The following is a 23,302-nucleotide window of genomic DNA, read 5'->3' as shown; positions in this document are numbered from 1 at the left end:
AATAGGAAACGTTTAGAGGCATATGGACCAAAGATTAAACTAGGTGAAGTGTTTTATGAGATGATGATTAGATTAGGCATCTTGAACAGCATGGGCAAATTGGGCCGAAGGGCCTGTTTCCATGTTGTGTGACTCTACCTTTGATTTGCAGCATAAATAGCCTTAAACTCATTTCAGCTGTCTGCATTTTTCACCATTTGTAGATTTAGACGAATATGGCACTGGAAGCGCCTTAGACGCCGAAGAGTGAACAATGTGCTCCTCGCTGTATCCTCCCACCCTTGATATTCAGTTCCAGTCTGCTCACACAGGTGATGTGAGTTGGGTTTTATCATGCCCATTCCATTTCACCCCATGTCCAACAACAACATCTTGGGTGGTTAGTGTGTCTGTGTGTGAGAGGTTAGTTATTGTGTGTGTGACGCCTCAGGCCGCCCCCTCCCCTCGCAACCGCGCGTTGCGGGAACAGACCCAACGGGTTTGCACTTGGTCTAGTTACAAATAAAATATAATTGAACCATTGAACTGTTGATAGGTAAACATTGGAAATATTTAAGGAGGAAATTTCAGCGATTAGTGCCTTGTTAGCTGAATAGCCATCAATGATTTTAGACAATGCACAACCATCAAGTGCAGGATGGTTTTCAAGTCTAGGCTGGTCGAGAGACAATTCAGTTACAGCTAAAGTTTCAGTTGAGGTTTTAAATGGCTGAGCAAAATGCACTGTGGGCCAAAAGTATTGTTTAAATACTATAATTCAACTCTGTAATCCGTGTTCATATTTTTGGCATATTTGTATGAAATTTGTGGCATGTGTCCCTCTGAATGGAGTTTGCTACTATATAGGGATTTACCAACACAAGAAATCTCTTGAGCAGTACAATTATGTTTATTTATGAAAACATTTCAGCCAATTTTGCCAATTAATTCTGTGGAATGAATTTCATTGCTGAGAACAGCCCAGTGAATGTCCTTACATATTTGGCTGATAACGTTTCTGGTTGGCCAGGCAAGTGAAAGAGTTTTCTCAATTCCCATTGGTCATTTCAACAGGATGGAAATAAAGAAACTCACTCTGAAAGCATTATTTGATTCCTACTTTGTTTTAAGATACAAGCTGCCACTCCTGATCATGGATGAGTGCAGTGGCATTTATTGTTCAATTGTTCATTTCATCCATCCAGTCACCCTTGGTTTATCTCCAACCTTTCCTATACATCAGTTAGTCTTTCCACACAACATCTGGGATGGGGAATTCCAATACCCATGTGGTCCTCTATCGTTAAACCATTTCAAACAATTTCCGATGAAAGGGAACACTACCTATCTATAGATAGAAACAAAACGCTGGAGTAACTCAGCGGGTCAGGCAGCATCTCTGGAGAAAAATAATAGGTGATGACCCTTCGTCAGACGCTACCTATCGAGAACTACATACCACAACCATCACTGTGCCATTGAGCACACTGTGTTGCTGCTTGTATTCATGTACAATGTTATCTGATTTGATTGAAGAGTATGCAAATAAAACTTTCCACTGTATTATGATACATGTGACAATAATAAACCTGTCTAAACCTTTATTTTTACACTGTTGCACATATCATATCATAATCTCAGCATCATTTTGTAAAATTCAGATTTGTTGCATTTGTTCATTGCCTTTTGGTTTTCTGCGAAATTCCAAACAATCACCATTAATAAATGTAATCGACCAATTAGAATTACATGACAACCTGTTTCCGGATTGCTGTCTGGGCGAATGCCTGAATATCTGCAGAGCTGCACACTCTATTTTAGATATGTAACTGTAAGCTGAACATTCACCTGAGGAGGACCACTATTTCATCTTTCACTCAAAATATATCAGTTTTGAAATACCTGTACTGTACTCCCTCATCACGAGAACAGCAGCTTTAATTGAGTTCACAAATCTCTGATGTGCAGTTTAAGCATATGTGCTTTTAATTCACTGACTGAATCCACCACCGCTTGCGGATGAAGTAAGATTACTGTGTAAACCATGTAAAAATTTGACAAGAGAAAATCTGTAGTGAATATTGAACTGTATAAAGCAATAAAGATAAGGGTATGACTTTCACCAGTTTTATAGCAACTATGATCTCAGTCAATCTACTAAACAATTTAAGATGTTCAGTGTCGAGCACTATGTGTCTTGTTTTGTATATATGAACCAGCATCTGCAGTTCTTTGTTACTGCATTTTCTCACAGACAATTTAAATTAATTTTGGAATCAAATTAATTCAGATGCTTGAAATATGAATTAGGATTGTCATTCCATTACCTTCAGGATTGATGATAGGTATTAACCTGAACAGTTAACTCCGCAAATGCTGCCTGGCCTGTTGAATATTCATGGTGTTTTCTCTTTAATTACCTGTTTCTATCCTGATTTTAAAAAAACAATTTAAATCTGGTGATTCAATAAATTACTTGGAGACTATCTAGGAAGAGTTCTGAACTTGATGATTTGATGGAACAATATGTTGCAAATGCAGTTGAAATAAATACTTTCCCAAAATTATCCCTAATTCCAGATGTACTTCCTTAGGACATAGACATAGTCCATTTTTGACCGTAAAATTCATGCCGGTTCACAGAGAAAACCCACCCCAATCTGGCTAATTTTTCATCTATTCTCCTCACATTCCCATCATCTCCCCCAGATTCTACAACTCATGGCACACTAGTGACATTTCACAGGAGCCAATTAAGTACCCAAATCCCAAGTCTTTGTGATCGGGTGGAAACCAGAATACCCATAGAAAATCTATACAGTAAGAGAAAGCGCAAACTCCATTCTATGAGCTACAGCACACTGTTAATTCATTCTCACCTTAGTGTCAAGATATCCATGGAATGTGTAAGCTGGATCCAGATTGGAATAAAATGATTTGGTGTGGACGGAGTAGCCCACAACAAATGTTGCTAATTTTTTGCATTTTTGTGTGAGGATTTTCTACTTTGGCACTGGCTGGCTCCACATTTTCAAACCAATAATTTGAAGGGATGCATGGTGAAAGCAGCTAAATTGGATAAATTGAATTTTCCTTGCTAAACACCAGCAGGGGCATTTGGGCAAAATGGCTTTTTCCCTTGCTTAATTTTGTTCAGTTTACTTTACTTTAGTTTATTTTGGTTGAGTTTAGCTTATCGTAGTTTAACTTGGCTTGTTTTAGTTTAGTTTAATTTAGTTTAGATATACAGCACGGAATCAAGCCCTTCAGCCCACGGAGTATGCGTTGACCAGCGATCCTTGTGCACTAGCACTATCTTATACACACTAAGGATAATTTACCAAAGCCAATTAACCTACAAACTTGTACATCTTTGAATACCACAACCGTGTTGAATTATTGGCTTGGAGCTGTTGTGAGCAAATCATTTCCCCATCACATTATCACCGTAAAGATCAGAATTTAAGAGGAACTTAACATAAGAAAAATATTAATTAATAATTATTTTGCATCTTGCTGGGTGATGGGTGGGTGGAGATCTGAATGAATCGCTGGGATAATTCTTGTAAACCTCCAGTGAACCCTCTCTGATGCCAATACATATCTGAGGAAGGATGTGCTGGCTCTGGAGAAGGTCCAGAGGAGGAGGTTTACATGAATGATCCTGGGAATGAGTTGGTTAACATATGATGAGCGTTTGACAGCACTGGGCCTGTACTGGCTGGACTTTAGAAGATTGATGGGGACCTCATTGAAACTTACGGAATAGTGAAAGGCTTGGATTGAGTTGATGTGGAGACGATGTTTCCACTAGAGGGAGAGTCTAGGACTAGAGGTCATAGCCTCAGAATTAAAGGACATTCCTTTAGGAAGGACATGAGGAGGAATTTCTTTAGTTAGAGGGTGGTGAATCTGTGGAATTATTTGCCATATATGGCTGTGGAGGCCAAGTCAATTGATATTTTTAAGGCAGAGATAGATGAATTCTTGAGTGGTATGGGTGTCAGGGGTTATGGGGAATAGGCAGTAGATTGTGGTGCGCAGGGAAAGATAGATCAGCCATGATTGAATGGCGGAGTAGACTTGATGGTCCAAATGGCCTACTTCTGCTTCTATCACGTGATCTTATGACCTAAAACTGCCCACAATACTCCAAATACAGTCTGACCAGTTCCTTACGAAGCCTCAGCATTATATCCCTGCTTTTATATTCCTGTCCTCTCTAAATGAATGCTAACATTGCATTTGCCTAACACTAACATTTACATTGATTTAATATTTCTGTGCGATATCTCGAATTGCTTCCCCTTTAAAGGCACCGCATACAAGAGCATGAGTACCCGTCCTTAGCTATATTAAAAAATGCAAGTATTTTCCAGAGGTATCCTGGTTGCAGCTGATGAAATGGCTATTCAAGGTAGTGCCATGCGATGGCGCTGCAGAACGGGGTTTCTCCACCACTACACGTCGCCTCCTTTCACTGATGCACTTTCCCTCAATCCACAAGACTCTATGGTTCGGCCGCTGTGACCAACCAAAATTGTAAAGAGGGAGACAAATGTGCGTTGTTTCAAGTTATTATTGTCCGGGAGATTTCTGTACATTTTTGAACAATTTGTCTCTCAGATGTAAATCATTTTAGAATTTTAATATCCATATATACAGATTATAGTTCTGCTCACAAGATAAACAATCGTACGGATAATAATGTAGATATAGTCAAATGTGATGTCAGCAACGTAGAACAAATGATGAATAATCCGTTTATAATTTTAACAAACTATTTACATCAGTAAAACTTTTTACACTGTTTAAAATAATCAATACTTAAAATACCGACAGCGCTGATGTGGAATATCTATTCGGCGCTGCAGGAAAATGGGGGTGAATACTCAAGAAAAGTTAAAGAAATGATGACAATTCACATCGAAGCAGAACTGATTACAACAGTCTTAAGTTTAATACAACTACATCCACATTCTTTGGAAAATATACTTTATAAATGACACAATTGTTTAAAATAAAGCATAAACTACAGCTACAGGGAGGTTCTGTAATGTACTAATCATTCGCTACAAGTCTGTGATAACGTCCGTGTGACCATAGACCTCGGAGTTATTTCAGCGTTTATGGAATAATGCATATTCATATTAGAATAATTTGGATGTGATTGACAATAGTGCTTCGCCTATATTTCGCACATACAGAATTAGCAGAAACAGTCTGGGTCGGACCTTAATTTGCTTGTTCATCTTTTTGTGTTTGAAATTGGTGTTTTAAATTTTACAATTATACCCCATTTAAAAATACTCGGAAATTTTCACTTGCAAAACGTTGCTTTTGATTTCGCTGTTTATGTACATGACAATTATAGAGTTAAATAACACTGATAATCGGAGAGGAACAGGCTTTCAAATAAATTACACCCCCGTGTCTGAAATGTCAAGTTTGAAGCTCCGCAGTTTCAGATCACGAGCGGGCTGTGGTGGGTCTCTACACACCCCTCACGCTGTTAACTACAATATTCATTTCAGGCTACGGAAACTGCGTGCCAGCTTTACTTTTATTTTACAGAATTATACAATATGGTGTAGACCAGACGCAGGATAAAAGCGCACGTCCTTTTCACCATCTACTAAAGCATACAAACCACCTCCTCTAAAAATCCACGTGAATTACATTGCATACAGTGCGCAAGATTAGGTTAAAAAACGTGTCACAATACTGCTTTCAAATCTTTCCAAATAGCAACAAAAAACACAAAATATGTATTTTCCTCAATACACATTCAAATCAAAAAGGAAAGGGTGCTCTTTTTTTTAATTAGAATGATTTCTATTAAAAGACACGTTTATACAAGGCAAATATTGCCAGCAGAGTTCATGGTTTTGGAGTCTATGCAGTGTCCTGTATGAAGGTTAGCTAAAATTTAGAATAAATAGTAACTATTTAGATTGAGCTTCGCTGAGCTGAAAGTGCCTTCACAGATCGTATCTTTCTCTAGCAATAATCCTGGACCCACTTATTTCTTTAAATAAGGATCAACATAAAGTTTATACAGACCGGAGCGCACTGCAGATGCAGGTGAAAACCATTACAGTGCAAGGCAAGGGAGAACATATTCCACTCGGTTCTCTCTATATGGTATCACATTACACATGGTTTGATATCTTGGTAAGTCACTTGCTGATGATAGTAAGATCCATTCGTTGATGGATGCATTGAAGGAGATGTCATGGCGTTGAAAGAGAAGACAAATTCTTTCCTGTCGCACATGCTGGGAGACTGCGAATGATATCGCGGGATTCCTGCTGAAAGAAAACGAGGAAAAACACACCGATTAGGAAATACTACAATGCATCTGTTAATATAATGAGTTTTTTTTACATTTACAACGAAGTGATACAGTTAATTAAAACCTCCAAAGAAAATAAATATGTGAAGTATTGAATTAGAAATGAACCAACTTGGTCAACCAAGTTGACCAAAAAGGTAGCAAAGTATGAAAGGCCCTTAACGTTTTTATAGGTTCCGCTTTAGTGTCGGTAAATAGCTGGTTACTGTGCGCAGTAATGGTTGACAAATTCACCACTCCATTTTCATCGTTAATTATTTCATAAATGCTTGTCCACAATGCATGTTCATTATGTACGTACCATGTGTAGGAATGAACTACAGATGCTGGTTTAAACCGAAGATAGACACAAAAAGCTGGAGTAACTCGGCCGGCCTGGCGGCATCTCGAGTGAAAAGCAATAGGTGACGTTTCGGGTCGACACCATTCTTCAGAAGAAGGGTCTCGGCTCGAAACGTCACCTATTCTTTAGATGCTGCCTGACCCGCTGAGTTACTGCAGCATTTTGTGTCTATGCATGTACCATTATACTGACTATTCAGTAGTACTTATCACGCTGCACATTAGTCAGCATTGGAAAGACACACTTGAAGTCCTTGTTTTATATTAATGCTAATTTTGCAACAGAACCCAACCTCTCTCAAGTATTTAAGAAAACCTGTTACTATCACAGTTACCGAGACTGTGAACTGACTATGGATTGTTACACTGTTTTGGCGAACCTCGAAATCATGTTAAATTTCGTAGAATATTCCGAATATATTACCAAAAATTCTGTGGCCCCCTAACTTGCTTCATGGCGAGTTGGCATGTGTGCAAGATTTTTAGTCTAGTTTTGAGCAAAGAACCATTTAAATTTAAATTTAAATTAATCACTGACAAACATTTAAAAATGCATCCCGCTTTTGAAAGCTTAACGGGAGCATAAGCTAATAATCCCTATTCTATTTAGAAGTTGCATTAGCGTTGCATTCCGCATACTCTCTCAATTGAAGGTAACTGTGTCATTTGAATTTAAGTTGATAATTTGGCTGTAATATGACATTGTATACCATGACCCCGATCATCACTGCTACACACGCAAGCTACTTTACAACATAGATTTTACAAAGGATTCCTAGATTTATTTTCTCCTCTGTATCTATATCCTATATATCAATCTGTTACATTGATTCACTGAACAGGCCCAGTTGGTAAATTTATCTACAACTGAAAATCAGAAACTGACCAGGGATTACCGGGAAACGCTGTCTCTGTAGGTACATGGTGGCCATCACGGGCAAGGGAACCGATTTAGCTAAATAGCTTTCGGTTAGATTTTCAAGTTGCAACTAACTAGCTTTTTAGGAGAGCGAGAGCGAGAGGAGCTGAGATGTGTTTATTTGCTCTCATTTCATGTTGCATATTTCAAATCCACCGCAGAAATAATATTTGTTTGAAAATAAAATCTGTTCTGGGGTTGATTGGGAATGGGATGTTGTGCAACTGCAAAAGTGGCTTTCCCCCCGCACCCGCACCCGCACCACCCCCATCCGCCCACGTCTCCGCAGATTCACACAGTTCATCGCGCTTTAGGCAGGCGGGCTACCAATCCCCAGAAGACGGTTTCTGCGGCAGGGAGTCCGCTCTCCACATTCTGATGTTGTTATTGCCGTCGAGTTGGCACCGCAGTAAACACTGTCTCCGCGGGGATGGCATCGAGATGTTTTCTTTGACCAAGTTTTGGAATTTGTTGTAAAAACAAAGGGCGGTTTATTCTCTCGGTTTGTTATTTATTCCAACCAATAACCAATTATGTGCGGGGAGAGGAAGCAAAAACAACTCACTTCCTTAACTTAATGACACTTTTGAAACTCTACTGCAAGAAAACAGCTCCATCCCAGCCTCTATCATTTCCCTAATTAATCTTACTGGCGAACAGCCAAATAACAATGCATCGGAGTGAGTTTGAGGTCGAAAACATTTTATTTTTGTGCTTTACAGATGTTATCAGTGTGACCGAATCAAATTTCAATCAGCATCATCTTATTTCAAGACAGTTGGGAAAACCTTTTGAATTTTGCAACAACCATTCGCAGAAGCAAATGTAAATCTTTCAGTAACTATCGCACTTTAAAAGAAGCAGAGATGCGCTAACAGTTATTCTCATCTTGATCTAACCGTCTCCCCTTACACCAACAATATATATATATGTTTGTTATTCCTTCATATTTCTGCCTAAAATCTTCCCTCATTTGTACTTTGGCCTCAAATTACAGCTTGTGGGGAATTTTATAATGAATAATCAGGAAACGATGCCTTCTGATAAATATCATGTATTTAGGTTAACCCGTCCCATCCAATATGTCCTCTTTCACAATGGTGATTGGATTAAACATATATATGGCCTTCTTAAATGTGTAATCCAAATTAGAGACAAATCATCATCTTTTCAACACATTATCTTTACAGTTCGTAATATAGTTACATTGCTAGTGTTTTAATCTATAGTAACCCCTGAACCATAAAATCGTTCACACATTAGCCACTGTGGGGTAAAGTAATACCAGGGATCTGTACCTTGTATATCTGCAGCGTTGTGGCTATTCTGATGTAAATAGGACTGGTCTAGAGAATGCGCTTGCAGGTTTGAAGTTAGATTCGCCGACGGGTTGCACGGTGAGAGGGGCTGCTGTTTGATATAAGAAGGTCCGTTGTTGAGCGCGGATGCTGAAGGAGCCCAGGCTGACGCCGCGGTAGTGTACATGGAGTGCGTGTCCATCACTCCGCCGCCGGGCAGCAAAGGAGACGCGGACACTGAGCTGTCGGCGTGGTTGGGGTAGTCTCCCACGGATGATCCCGTACAACTTCCCATATAATGACCATTGTTGGAGGAGAGGTGGGAGACAGAATGTCCCGATAAACTCATCCCGTCCACGTTGCTTGGCAAATGTCCATTCATCATGCTAATACTACCATCTAGGGAGAGTCCGTTTGGAGCACACGAGATGGGTCCTCTAGACCCCTGGAAGTTGTACGTCTCTGGGATGTGGTTGAACCCCAATCCGTTCACCATGCTGTACATGGGCTTCAGAGCTTGGCACTTCCTGCGAAAGCCCCTCGGTCTCCGCCTGAAAGAGCCCTCCTCAAACATGAACTCGCTGGCAGGGTCAATGGTCCAGTAATGCCCTTTGCCCGGTCTGCCTAGACCCTTGGGCAGTTTGATGAAGCACTCATTCAAGGAGAGGTTGTGACGCACCGAGTTCTTCCAGCCTTGGTAGGAGCCTCGGAAAAAAGGGAATCTGCTTTGCAGGAACTGATAGATTTCGCTCAACGTTAACCGCTTGGTCGGTGCGCTCTGAATGGCCATAACAATCAGGGCAATGTACGAGTACGGAGGCTTCTCCGGGCGCCGTATGCCTGCGTTTGTTTTCTTAGTTTTGGTGGTGGAGGTGGCTGATTCCATCACAGAGCTCTGATTGTTGGGCTTCTCGATCCCCGTAGACATGGAACTACTCTGGGCCGCGCTGTGAGCCGGCGGCTGCTGAACCTCGGCCGTCATTTAAGAACAATTCTCAGCAAGGAAGTCACTTGAAACCGAAATCCGCCAAAAAGTCTCGTCTCCGCCAAGATATTTCCAAACCTTCAAGCTTTTTTTTCTCTCCCCTCAAATAAAACTTTCCTTTTGCTCGGAAAATAATCCAGATTCCCCCACACCCAAACAAAAAGAAAAGTAATATCGAGGCAGTTGTTAACAGCGCGAAGGAGGGAGCCCTTCTCCGGGTAGAGTTATTTCTTTGGTTCTGAAGCCCTTTGCAAAGGTCGCCGAGATGTGGAGTAGCTTTTCATCGCAGTTGTTCTGGGATCTGCCACGCCAAAGGGATCGCGTTCACTTATCTCTTGTCATCAGCGTTTCGAACCTCTAGGCTGTCAAGACGTAAGGAACCAGAAACTCCCCGCCCCGACCCCCCTCCCACCTCGGTCAGGACTGGTGGGCTGTTAAAGTGAATGAACAACCCGCCTTCATTAACTATTTGATGTGGTATCTGAACTTTTCTACGTAGCCCGAACTAGCTTTTTATTGGGGGTGGGTGGGGTGAGGGAAGAAATCAATCTGTAAGGCTGACCGTCCCCCTCTTTTTTCCTCTCTGAGCAAGGGAGAGAGGGAGGGAGGGAGGGAGGGAGGGAGGGAGGGAGGGAGGGAGGAGAGAGAGAGAGAGAGAGAGAGAGAGAGAGAGAGAGAGAGAGAGAGAGAGAGAGAGAGAGAGAGACGATGAATATAAATGAAATGCAGCTAATTCATCAAGAAAATAGAATAAAATCCATTTGCATCTCGTGATCAAGATCTCAAATTAAAATTACCCACATCATTATAAAAATATTTTTGAAACCACTTTTTAAAAATTACCTCATTAAAAAATCTCGGGATAAAAGTGGACGTTGGAGAATGTAGCAAAGTAAGGATGCAGAAAAAACGATGACAAAAAATGTACATGTATGTATAATTATTTGTGCTTACTTGCAAAGTTATGTTTGTCCTTTTGGAATACGAGAAATCGTTCATGACATATTGGTGTTGGAATACTGAAAATGGGAATTAGAAAAGCTCTCTCCTTATGAAAGCTGGAGTTTAATAGACAGGAACATGTACAGGATGTTTATACAAAAACAATGTAAACATCTGCAATCTGCTCCTTTAAAGAAAATTGAGTGAAATCCCATCTAATACTGTTTCCTTTCTGTAACTTATAAAATGTTCTTTGTAGCTTCACGCCTGACTGTTTAGAGATATTCTCTTTATGTATGTATTTATATATAAATAAGTCAGTACATGCTGGGTTGTGCCCAGTGCTGGCTTTGCAGTGTGCCACACACACACACCCGTACTGTCACTGCAAAAGACAGAAAAAAAAACACAGCGACACGAACGAGCAGCCTCGGCGCCTGGCATCGTTTGCAATAATGTGTCGCATCCCCTCTAACATTATCCAAGGTAAGGGACATCACATATTTTTTTTTTTTGCAAGCCTTTCAAGTGAAAATGAAAGCGTTTACACGATTAGAAGGCAAGTGTGAGACACCCGTGCTTTGATTTGATTTAGAAAGTGCCATTCTTATCGTTAGTTAGTTGCCATGTTTTATAAAGATGAACTACAAAAGCATTCGGTAAACGCAGACGGCGCCTGATTCTCTGAAAAATACTCCCTTCGGTAAGATCGTGGGATTTTTGCTCAATTTATATGTATGTCAAATGTATTTATACCAAAGATGATTTTCCTTGGAGAAGTTGGATTCTGCAATGGGTTTAGTTTGTTTTGTTTCCAGTGAGGATAGGTTTTGTCGAGGTGTCAGAGACTTGATATTTACACAATCGAAACATGTTTGCAAACAGCTAGATCGTTAAGGGTCGGCTGCGAGGACATGGAACGCAGCAAATGTGTGAACGTTTATATTCCTAACGTTTGAATCAGAGTTATGGGGCAGTTTGGAGATTGCACGTTAAAAATAATACTAATGGAATTTTAAAACATGGCAATGCAGGCCAGTTGTCGAGTCCCGGTGAAGCAAAACGAGAGCAACCAATAACATCGGTGTGAGTATCAACTTGTAGTATGTATCAACATACGCCAGTAAACTTTAGTCAAAAATAAGTTGATAAAAATTAAACAGAACGTGGCGAACAGTTTTCGTGCCTATTTCAAAGCCGACCACGAACACTTAAAACAATAACAGCAACAAACCCATTGTTTTGCACCCAATGGTGGTCAGAATATGAGGCTAGGAATCTTGTGGGACTCTTCAATAATCTAAAAGTGGATCACGCTCATAAACTCAGAGCTGTGCTTCAAGTGAATAAGACAAATTGGAACGTTATAAATATAGGTGCATTCGAGTGACATATTTGCCTAAACAATTTACAAATGTTTTTGTTAATACTTAAGGCAGATTATTGAATGAGGTATTGTCAGGGAGTCTTGCGGTGTATTCTAGTTTTTAATTTAATTTCATTGTTATGATAGAATGTATGCCAGCGCATTCTTCTACCCACGTCCTTAAATGCTTTTTTTCCTGGGTAATATTCGCAAGCTTGATCCACCTGCCCGCAGCCAAGGACGATGTTAGCAACATTGCAGATACAAGTAAACTGGTAAGGTTTTATTGCCCGTACTGATGGCAAAGTGCACTTCCAGTCCATAGATATTATTAAATTAAAATATCAACGCAAAATACAATAATGTAATTATATGCTTCATTAAATCAAATGCTGAAGACAGAGATAGCATCAGTGAATGGTTGAACAAAAGAACGACGCATTGGTGTAGGGATAAACTGCAGATGCTGGTTTAAAGCGAAGATGGACACAAAAAGACACAAAGTACTGGAGTAACTCAGCGGGCCAAGCAGCATCTCTGGAAAAAAGGAATAGGCGACGTTTCAGATCGAGACCCTTTGGCGTATTGGTATGACTGTCACTTTTTCTCATATTTATATTGAATAAGGTTTTGTCCTATCGCTATGCTTCGGAAGAATCTTTTTTAACGTGCTTCACGGTATAATACATCCGATTAGTTATTGCGCACAACCTTTCTGAGATCGATTACAATAAACAGATTGGATATATAACAAAACAATGTATTTTTACTCTGCTGGGGAATAAAGCGGAAACTAACTGGAACCGTAATATTTTATGACAACACAGTTCTAAGTAAATTTAAGTGAAAAGATTCAGTGACATTGGTTGGTGCCAACCACAAAAATGAAAAAAAAACTAAGATTAAAAAGGACTATTGATCATAAATCAAATAAATGTAACAAGAAAAAATCAATTTTATGTTTAAAATCTCAGTGGCTATGTTAATTATCGTGGCAATGTAATCCTTCAAATAATCCTTCAATGATATCCTTCAAATAATTTCTTATGCTAAACGCGTTTATATAGAGATATATATAATTTAGTTTAGTTTAGTCCATTGCCATGTGTATGTGTACCTATATGTGCATTACATGATATACATATACATCTAACGCATATATATATATATATATATATATATATATATATATATATATATATATATATATATATATATACGCATGCATATATATATATATATATATATATATATATATATATATATATACGTATATATATATATATATATATATATATATATATATATATCGCGTACACGCACACACACACATGCACAAATACGCACACACACACACATATATATATATATATATATATATATATATATATATATATATATATATATATATATATAGACACACGTGTGTGTGTGTGTGTTTGCATGGAAACACACAGTATGTATTCCGCGTAACCCCCTTTCTAATAAGCAGCTTTAAAATAACAGATCAAAATCAGATTCGACAGAGTGGTGTTGATTGTATGCGAGGTAAAAATAAGATTAATAAAAGGGGAATGATGCCGCACGTAGCCCAGGTTTGGGGTTAAGTTATTGTAAACAGGCTGTGCAATCAGTGACCCTGTTCGCCGGCGTTCGGCATTTATCAGCGCTCTGGGCTGAGGTGGGACGCAAGCCGAGACCACCCACGCCTGGAGTTAAGGCAAGCGTGTGCCCCGTCCACTCCCTTCATTTAATTAACACCAGCCGCCCCCAAGCACCCCCTCAACCGCCCACGCCACCACCACCCCAACGCCCAATCGCTTTTAACTTTTGGAAGCGTTCTTGAGCCTCTTTATAAAAGACGTTCAATTATTTCAACAACATTTCTGGATAACCACTGCAATTAGTCACAGTCCGAGGGGGTAGTGCTAGGAGTAAATTAATCGGCTGTTAATAAAATACACCCTCCCTCCCTCCCTCCCTTACCCTAAGGTGGTGACAGAGTAATATAGTGCCTACTTAAATGGCCACACAATGACAGTTCAACCTGAGAAAAATTGCCATCAAATGCTGGAATGTAGAGTTGGTTCAGTTTTCCCACGAATCCCCGCTTTATACACCTGAATAAACTAAGCGAAATAATATCTATATATGTATATAAAGCGGGGATTCGTGGGCGCGGGAAAAAAAACGGAATAGATATATAGATATATAAATTATTTAGTTTACTCCCGTGTATGTATACAGACTCACACACACACACATATATATAAATAGATATTATTTAGTTCCGTTTATTCCCGTGTATGTGTGTGCGTGTGTATATATGTATACTCACACACACACACACACACACACACACACACACACACACACACACACACACACACATACACACACACACACACACACACACACACACACACATATATATATATATAGCGTGTGTGTGTGTGTGTGTACACATACGCACACTCACACAAATATATATGGTATTCCTTTGTTTTATCCATCTCTAAATCCCACTGATGTATGAGCAATATAGTAAGGAAAGAGATGCATAAAGCAGGAGACACAACTTGCTCCGGGCCTTACTATGAATACCAACGCATAACGACTCGCTTTATTGTTGTGCAAATGTTACGAACAATTCAGCATTGAATAACTATTGGAAGAGCATAGTAAACTTACAATTTAGCAAGTGTAGAATATAGTTATACAATAACACCAGAGGATTGTCGAAATGAATTCGGATACTGGATGGAAATCCTGATGCCATTTGATATTCCCTTAACTGGAATTTATGACACGAGAGAGTCAAGGTTTACGTTGGCGTGGTGCAAAACAACTGCATATTTGTTTACGAAAAGTAATATCAAGGACGTGTTGAGGGGGGTAACGTACTTAAACGCTAACATAATTTAAAATTATGCTACAATATTTGTTAGAAGGGATATTATTATTATACTTAGTGCAGCGGTTTGAAAAGGCTCATACTTGAAGAACGCTACCAATACTGCCTTTTTAAATTACAGTCTAATCTGGGCCAGAGGGCCTAAATACTCCACATCAAACTTTAAAAAGCGGATGCATCCGGTTATTTAAACTGTAGGGATTAAAAAACAAAATGCTTCGAAATGAACTAGATGGCAATAAAATGAGTGGATTTTGCCAAGGAATGTTTACTTTGGTTTATAACAAACTCGAGTTTCATCGGGTACCCTTTCATTGCAGAAGAACACTGAATTGTAATATATATGCTACATTGTCTTCGGTTTTGTGGCTTGAATGAGAATTCAGTAACAGGGAGCTCTGGACAGAAACTTAACTTCATAAGAGAAGCCAACTTTTTTTTTTACACAAGCTCCAATTAGAAAACCAGGGGTGTAATTTTTCAATGTAAATACTTTAACAGAGCCCAATGTTTATTAAAGTGATAAATCTTTTTTGATCCAAAAGATATCAATTATTATCGTGGCGTCCCTATCTCGATCCATTTCGGCTGGCTCTTAACTAAAGGCACAGATTTTCCATGACGTTATTCCAGTGAAATATGTGACAACGATATAGTAGGGGGAATTTATAGCCTTCTCCACAGTTCAATTATGTTTTTTTAATACTTGTATCGTCAGTTTTTAAACAGAAGGTCCAATTTGAGTCTGATTTAAAGCAAACAAGGGCACGTTACTCAACATATAACCGTGTCTAGTTTTTTGTATCAGAAATGCAAATGGCATCGAACAGTAGTTGCGACAATATCATTGCTTAAATGTTCCAGCCATCCGTAGAAGACGGGCTGTTTGTTTGGTATTAGTTGACACATTTTCAGTAAGAAATAAACACGGAAAATGCGCAAATTACTGTTACAGCACTTGAAAAATCTCAACCGTGGAGGCTTGCTGTGCGCAGTGTGTGTAATTGTACATTGCCCTCGTTTATGCTCTATTGGGCCCATGTTCCATCTTCTATATTTATTTAATATTTTCTTCTATGTTTACATATAGAAAACATATTTAATATTTGATATATTTTATGGTCGATATTTGCTTGGTCGATACAGCCTAATGATTGGAAATTGCAATTCTGCAATTAAATCAGCTTGCGTGTACATACCGACCCCAGGATACTTGCGCCTGTCACGGCGGTAACACAAGCAACCAGTTTCAAATAACATTTCTGATCTAATTCGATTAAATCGGATCTATAGAAGATGAAAATATGTTCTAATTTTCTCTTAATCAAAAGGTTATTACGGATGAGCATGATCCACCAGGTCACTTTCTGTCAAATTTTTTGTTACCTGCAAGTAAATATAAATCAATAATATTTTAATATTATTAATCATTATTAATTATATTTTGGATGGGAGCATTATGTTACAAGCCAGCTATTTGGAAATATTATTAGAACTCAAATCTGTGTTATCCTTAACCATGCCGAGGTGGTTTTGTTAACATAAGATAGGAATATTTCTTTCCGGTGTTCTGGCCGTTTAGCCGAATGCATATCTAATATTATGAAATACTACATCGTATACTGCAGCACAATAGATTATTTTTTTGTCACATATTAAGTGAAGTATGATGGGTGGTCTCTGCGCAGTTTATCTATACCACTGGCCGTTTTTCAAGTTAAAATTCAAGACAATTGTTTTTTTTTAATCAATATTTCTTGAAACGAAGAGATTTAGTAAATTGAAGTCCGGTGATCAACATAATGCGCATTGTTCTTAAAATTAAGATTAAGATTAAGATAATTGCCTGTAATTTAATGGTTAAAGGTTAGAGGTACTGTACTGTAGGGATCAGGACTACAGGCTGCTCTAATTCTCACAGTATAAGAATTAACCGACGAACATTCTTAAGGCAACTGTTGAGTTTAGCAAAATAGGCGTTTGGCAGCAACTAAATCCGGCAAAAATAATTCAGATGCGCACATGTAATTATAAATACAGTTAAAACCACATGTAGATGTGATGTAAACAATTTTCGGTTATAAGATTCTTGATATTAAGTGGTAATTTAATTTTGAATTGCATAACTGGCAAAGTTGCCACTTGCCTTATAAACAAGCTCGACCAGTATCAATATATTCCAGTGGTTCACATTAAATAAACGAAGTAGCAATGTGCCTTTCTACATTCTTATGAATTATTGGCCACTCATGTTTGACGTTTCCCCCAAACCAGTTTAATCATATATCAAAATGCAGCCTCCCTGTTCATATTTCGCAGGGTAACGATATAGGGGTCGGTGATTTGGAGAAGGGGTCTGGAGCTGTTGGGGAGATTTCAGGGGATGTGCCGAATAAAAATCGCCGTGGCTCATTTGAAGCTGCATTTAACTAGCAAAACAATTTCTCTATGGCTCTATACCATGTCGCTGTGTGTTTTGTGTACATTGTGTGCAGGTAATGTGGGGGATGGGATTGCGTTAAATCCGCGTACTCTTGTCAAACAGCACTAGAGGGCTCACTACCAGGTCCTTCATTGGTTGAAAAGTACACTGACATAACCGAACTTGGCTTCAAGTAAACACATCTGATAAGGGACTATCACTGCTAAGTGAATATAATTACAAACAAATGTATATCTGAATCTACTTCGACGATGGTGGTTTGCCCAGGTCAAAAACCAGTTTCCGTCCTGCCTCACAACGATGGATACAATCGGGTGAAAATTAAGAGAACCACGCTTTATCATTAAATGAAACCACTGCAAAAATAGAAAAATGAAGCTAAAGAATGTTAATCACTTCAATATATCGTTAACATTTGCTTAGCTACCAAGAACAAACGATATTTATAAAGAATAAATTTTCATCTCTTCAAACCTTTCCATGTGGCCTATCTCACTGATTTTCTGCGGTATCTGTCATTAGGTTCTGATCTCCTGCCCAGCCCTGATTGTACTGGCTCCACCGTTGACCACCGTATCTTCAGCTGCTGAGGGCCTTTAAGATGACATTCTGTCGTAATCCCCTTTCTCTCCCCCATCCCTCCTCCCCAGCCTTTTCCCCATTTAAATCATTTTGAAAACTTACCTTTTCTTTTACCACCGCTTTCAACATTTGTGGCATTTGTTCTACGGCAGACCTTTTGCCAAATGGTTTTGGTGCGTTACTGACATATATAATTTTAACTGTTAGAAATTTGAAACAGAGGCCACACATGTTCAGCGAATCGATCAGCACTCAGCATAGAATGATAGATTACTTTGGATTTCCCCATCATCAGAATGGATTAGCTTCTGCATGTGTCTTTATCCAGAAAATATATCATACCATGTAGTAGAGCAGATAAAATGTGTAGGAAGGAACTGCAGATGCTGATTTATAACGAAGATAGACAGAAAAATGCTGGAGTAGCTCAGCGGACCAGGCAGCATTTTTAGGGAGAAAATGAATAGGTGACGTTTCAGACTGATGAAGGGTTCCGACCCGAAATGTCACATATTTCTCTTCTCCAGAGATGTTGCCTCAACCGCGGAGTTACTTCTGCAGTTTTGTGTCTATCTCCATACCATTATGAATGCGCTAAAAAAAAATGACGACACAAGAAACTGCAGGTTGGAATTTTGAGCAAAACACAAAGTTCTGGAGAACTTCAGCGGGTCAGTCTACAAGATAAAACATGATAAGAACATGAAAATTAATTGACACTAACAAAAAATACACCCAATAATAGGATCAAAGAGACAAAATGTCAAGTTCAATATTAGCATTTAACATAAACCCAATTGTGAACATACAGTAAACCGAACTCATTGCGATATATGGAAATTAAATTGGACAAGCTCGAATTGGGATAATTTCGAAATTATCCGAATTGCAATATTGAATTGGCGTTTATGAATCCGTATAAAGGAGCACGTTCTTTGCAACGTCAACATTGTGTACTTTGACAATGGATCTTTTTATCGAAAGAAAAGAAAACCCTCCCGGGAACCAGTAAGAAAGTATTTGTCAAATATAGTATTCCCAACCCCATTTACGTGAACCTAATGTAAGCGGATTCCTGACAACGTTTTAATACATAATGTCCCAAACTAGCAATTGTATTTCCAGCATAGTCAGTGATTAGAGATGTCAATGTTGGTATTTGTAAATGATGTGCAGTGCAATCCTCTACGTCTCCCTCACTTGACACACGAATCAGGTTTGCAAAGCCTGGGATCGGATTTTTCAGGTGTGATCGTGGACAAGCACTTTTATGCATTGGTGTGGGCATCTGACAAACACCAATCAAATGTTAGTGATTAGATACACTGGAATAAATGCTACCGGAGGCCAAAGATTAAAATATATAGGAATTTGATGATGTAGGATGTACTGGACAGTTTATTGCCCTGTAATCGTATGCAGCGCCGTGTGTGTGGCATGGATGATATTTCTGGATAATTAATTCCTCGATTCTGCAAAACGATTGGGTAAAGTTATTAAGATTTGGGCAATCACAACGGAACAAAATGATTATTGATCCCATCCATCATTCGAGTTTCAAATTAGTTTTCAGACCTCTTCCTTTAGTTATATTGGAGGAAAGTTTAGGATTTTTTAAATTACAAAACATTTCCGGCAGTTTCTATTTCATGTATTTTAAAGGTTTTAATTTGTTAACAGTGAGTTGCTTTTGTGAAAATAATTAACTTTGGATTTAAGTTTTCTACTGATTCATCATATACCCCCCCCCCCCCCCCCCCCCCCCCCCCCCCCCCCATTCCCCCGAGAAAATGCCCCTCCTGTCATTTTTCGGGTATAATTTAGTGATATGCCTATGCCTCCATGCACCAATAACACGCATTTCTACCTTTTTGCGCTTGTTTTAACTAGATTGGCAGAAAGCGCTGGAGTAACTCAGCGGGCCAGGCTGCTTGGTAGTGGTGTGGGCGAGGGCGGAGGGATATGACGGTGTCTGAGCATATACACGTCTCTCAAACACAGTTCAACAGCAGTCTAATATCACTGGCTGAAATTGGAGGAATTGCTCAATGGTTCCAAATTATAGCAGAAAAAATAATCGAAATAAGCTAAGAACTCAACTATTGATTTGGCTGATCTTACATTTTGTTTTCTGAGCGATTATAATGAAGGCATGTAGAGCGCAGTTCTTATTGTTTCAGACCTTAGGGGAAAACTATTTAACTTCTGTACATTTCGCACGAATTGGCAGCACAGTTCATGAAAGCGACGCTCATTGCGTGTTGCCTGGTAGTCAAATAGTGAACAATTAAAGGGTGGTATTTTCAACTGGTTATGTTTTCCCATTTGAACGGTTCACATTTTACATACAAGGGGTTTCATCTTTTGACTTGTATATTTATATTTATATATTTATTAACCCGAGAATGTTTCTGCAACCAATAAAAATAAATTGGTAATAATTGGTTATTCTTAATATTCCAATTGAACACGCACACAATGATATACAATTTGGACTTATTTTGTATGGCTACGACTTGAAATGTAATTATTCGTTTTGATTGTCACGCGTTATTTGTCTGTAATACATGTGGATATATTACTCCGTTATTACAATATTCGCATTTGTATCTTCGTTTTAAAGCAGTCTTTCCAGATATTCCAAACATTTATATAAATCAGGCCATCTCCGCTTGTTTGCATGTTCGTTGTAGACTGGTACAATCCCCGTGCAAACGCGGCGGATTGAGTATAAATAGGAAAAGTGATTGTAAACTGCTTTTGCTATATTGCAATCTCTCGGTTCCCTAGTCTTGCCTAGCTAGGTTGAGTTCTAGGCTCATGTTATATGTTATGAGGGTAAGGAAACAGACCCATCTATGACCCAACCCGGGCTAACCACGCAGCACGAAAGGACTTCCATCCTCCGGAAAATGTTTCTGAATAAACGTGGCTTAAAATTTCCTTAATACAACGCAGAGAGGAAATCCTTCCGGAGGTCGAACATTTTCCATCGGGTTCTCGAGTGCGCGGTATTTATACTTATTCATGACTGTCATCATGATAAAATATTGCAATTCGTTATTCATCAGACAAAAGATCCAAACTATTCTCAGCAGTTCGAGGTGAATGTAAATTCAGTCTTCAAAATCTAATCACGCAATTGATTAAAGTAATAAACTGAGGGAGCATCAGTTCCTTCAAGCAAAACAAAAACAACACTGAATGAATCATTTGTTCATGAAATTTTATTGTATTAGAGTACGAAGACTAAAAGTCAACAAGATAAATAATTCTTTAGACGTTAGACTTTGAGATACAGCGCAGAAGCAAGCCCTTAGGCCCGCCGAATTCGCGCCGATACACCAGCGCTCTCCTACACACTGGGAAAAATGTACAATTGTATCGAAGGCCATTAACCTACAAATCTCCACATCTTTGGAATGTGGGAGGAAACCGGAACACCCGGAGAAAACCCACGCGGTCTCAAGGAGAACGTACAGACAACACCGGTAATCAGGATCGAACTCGGGCCTCCAAAGTTGTAAGACAGCAAGTCTATCGCTACACCATTGGGATGTCTTAAAATAGCAAACCTATAGAAACATTGTATTTTCATTTTGGCGGTGCTGACAAATGAAAGCTAGAAAGCGACTCCAGTATAATTTCTTAAGGGAAATTAATATATTCTGGACGTTCACAAAAAGCAATCTTCAAACAGCTTAGATGCACCAGGTTAGGTAATATTAATTCAGAAGATTGTCATAGCATGGTAGACACTGCGATGTGATATGTGTGGGAAGGAATTGCAGATGCTGGTTTAAACCGAAGACAGACACATAATGCTGGAGTATCTCCGCGGGACAGGCAGCATCTCTGGAGAGATGGAATGGGTGACGTTTCGGGTCGAGACCCTTCTTCAGACTAGGCAGGGGAGAGGTAAACGAGCATTTGGGGATATGGTACGTTCAGCTACCCGCAATGATAATGTAGACACAAAATGCTGGAGTAACTCAGCGGGTCAGGCAGCATCCCTGGAGAGAAGGTACACAAAAATGCTGGAGAAACTCAGCGGGTGCAGCATCATCTATGGAACGAAGGAGATGGGCAACGTTTCGACCCGAAACGTTGCATATCTCCTTCGCTCCATAGATGCTGCTGCACCCGCTGAGTTTCTCCAGCATTTTTGTGTACCTTCGATTTTCCAGCATCTGCAGTTCCTTCTTAAATATCCAGAGAGAAGGAATGGGCGCCCTTTCGGGTCGATTCCCCTCTTCAGGCCTGGCAGCATCCCTGGAGAGAAGGAATGGGCGGCCTTTCGGGTCGAGACCCTTCTTCAGGTCGTCGCCCATTCCTTCTCTCCAGAGATGCTGCCTGATCCGCTGAGTTACTCCAGCATTTTGTGTCTACCTTCGATTTAAACCGGCATCTGCAGTTCTTTCTTACTCAATGATAATGTCTTACATTGGTTTGTTTTTCTACAACTTAATCGATAAAATATTCATGTCCTCATTGCCCTGGAAAAATATGACAAATTTTCCGACGACTTTGATGAAAGACAAATGGAAGAGATTCATCTGCGTCCTACGAACTGAAGCTCATCAGACCCTAGACTTTAACCAATTCATAGAATTCGGCCACATCACTGGACTTCAAATTGCTTTCATGCAATAAAATTGTTTTTGCTTCTCTGTAATGTATGGCGGCATGAGGTTATTTTTCTCAGTGATTTTTTTAAAGGGTAAATAACAAACGGCGGCTGTGAGTTGTTCAGCAAATGAAGGCTCATAAAGTTTAACATCGTTCATGATTTCCAAACTCATGCTGCTGAAAGTTAAATAAGCCAATCACTTTCTCGATGGGTGGTATCTTTGCGATTCCACATAACTTCTAAATTCCCGCTTTGATAAATCGGCGCTGTGGTCAAAAAGGGCATCAATCATAAAATATACATTCCATTAATCATGATCAATCTTGTCAGCAGACACGGCTAGTAATTTGGCTTAGGTTCAACTTCTGCATTTGTTGAACTAAATTAATCTCAAAAAAGTAGTATGGGGGGGGGTGGGGGGTGGTGGAGGTTTATAGGGCAGCGAGTCACTTTTCCGAGCCAACTTTTCTTCGCATATTTTTTTTCAGTCACTTGGGTTATTTTCTCCGGTAGAACACATTTCACATATCATGTATTGTCAATCGAA

The 23,302-nt window shown here is 39.3% G+C and overlaps 1 protein-coding gene and 1 long non-coding RNA gene across 10 annotated transcripts in view; one reads left to right on the top strand and one right to left on the bottom strand.

Annotated features, from left to right (window-relative positions):
* Positions 1–5,218: 5,218 nt before the first annotated feature.
* Positions 5,219–10,318, bottom strand: foxf1 (forkhead box F1). 2 transcript variants are annotated; one of them, XM_055648886.1, is made up of 2 exons: positions 8,894–10,318; positions 5,219–6,290 (listed from the first exon to the last, which is right to left on the bottom strand). In XM_055648886.1, exons 1-2 carry the CDS (start codon positions 9,873–9,875, stop codon positions 6,127–6,129), a joined length of 1,146 nt encoding a protein of 381 aa, XP_055504861.1. In that variant the 5' UTR covers positions 9,876–10,318; the 3' UTR covers positions 5,219–6,126. The 2 variants fall into 2 exon arrangements, with proteins under 2 accessions (XP_055504861.1, XP_055504862.1); XM_055648887.1 differs by having other exon boundaries at positions 5,219–6,287.
* A 290-nt stretch (positions 10,319–10,608) lies between these two features.
* Positions 10,609–23,302, top strand: part of LOC129705355 (uncharacterized) — a 30,104-nt gene continuing 17,410 nt past the window's right edge. Inside the window, exons 1-3 of one of the 8 annotated variants that reach the window (XR_008724893.1) lie at positions 10,615–11,306; positions 12,401–12,461; positions 12,589–12,774. This is a non-coding gene — a long non-coding RNA (uncharacterized LOC129705355). The other 7 variants (XR_008724891.1, XR_008724895.1, XR_008724889.1 and 4 more) reach the window with 7 other exon arrangements.

This window comes from Leucoraja erinacea, chromosome 17 (assembly GCF_028641065.1).
Source record: "Leucoraja erinacea ecotype New England chromosome 17, Leri_hhj_1, whole genome shotgun sequence".
NCBI classification, from domain to species: Eukaryota; Metazoa; Chordata; class Chondrichthyes; order Rajiformes; family Rajidae; genus Leucoraja; species Leucoraja erinaceus.
This window is presented reverse-complemented; position numbering and strand designations above follow the sequence as displayed.

Excerpts from the sequence above, each read along its gene's own strand:
- foxf1 (XM_055648886.1), bottom strand. The coding sequence starts at position 9,875 with ATGACGGCCGAGGTTCAGCAGCCGCCGGCTCACAGCGCGGCCCAGAGT. Across the intron at positions 6,291-8,893 it reads CAACGCTGCAGATATACAAG|CAGGAATCCCGCGATATCAT; the intron begins GTACAGATCCCT and ends GTTTTCTTTCAG.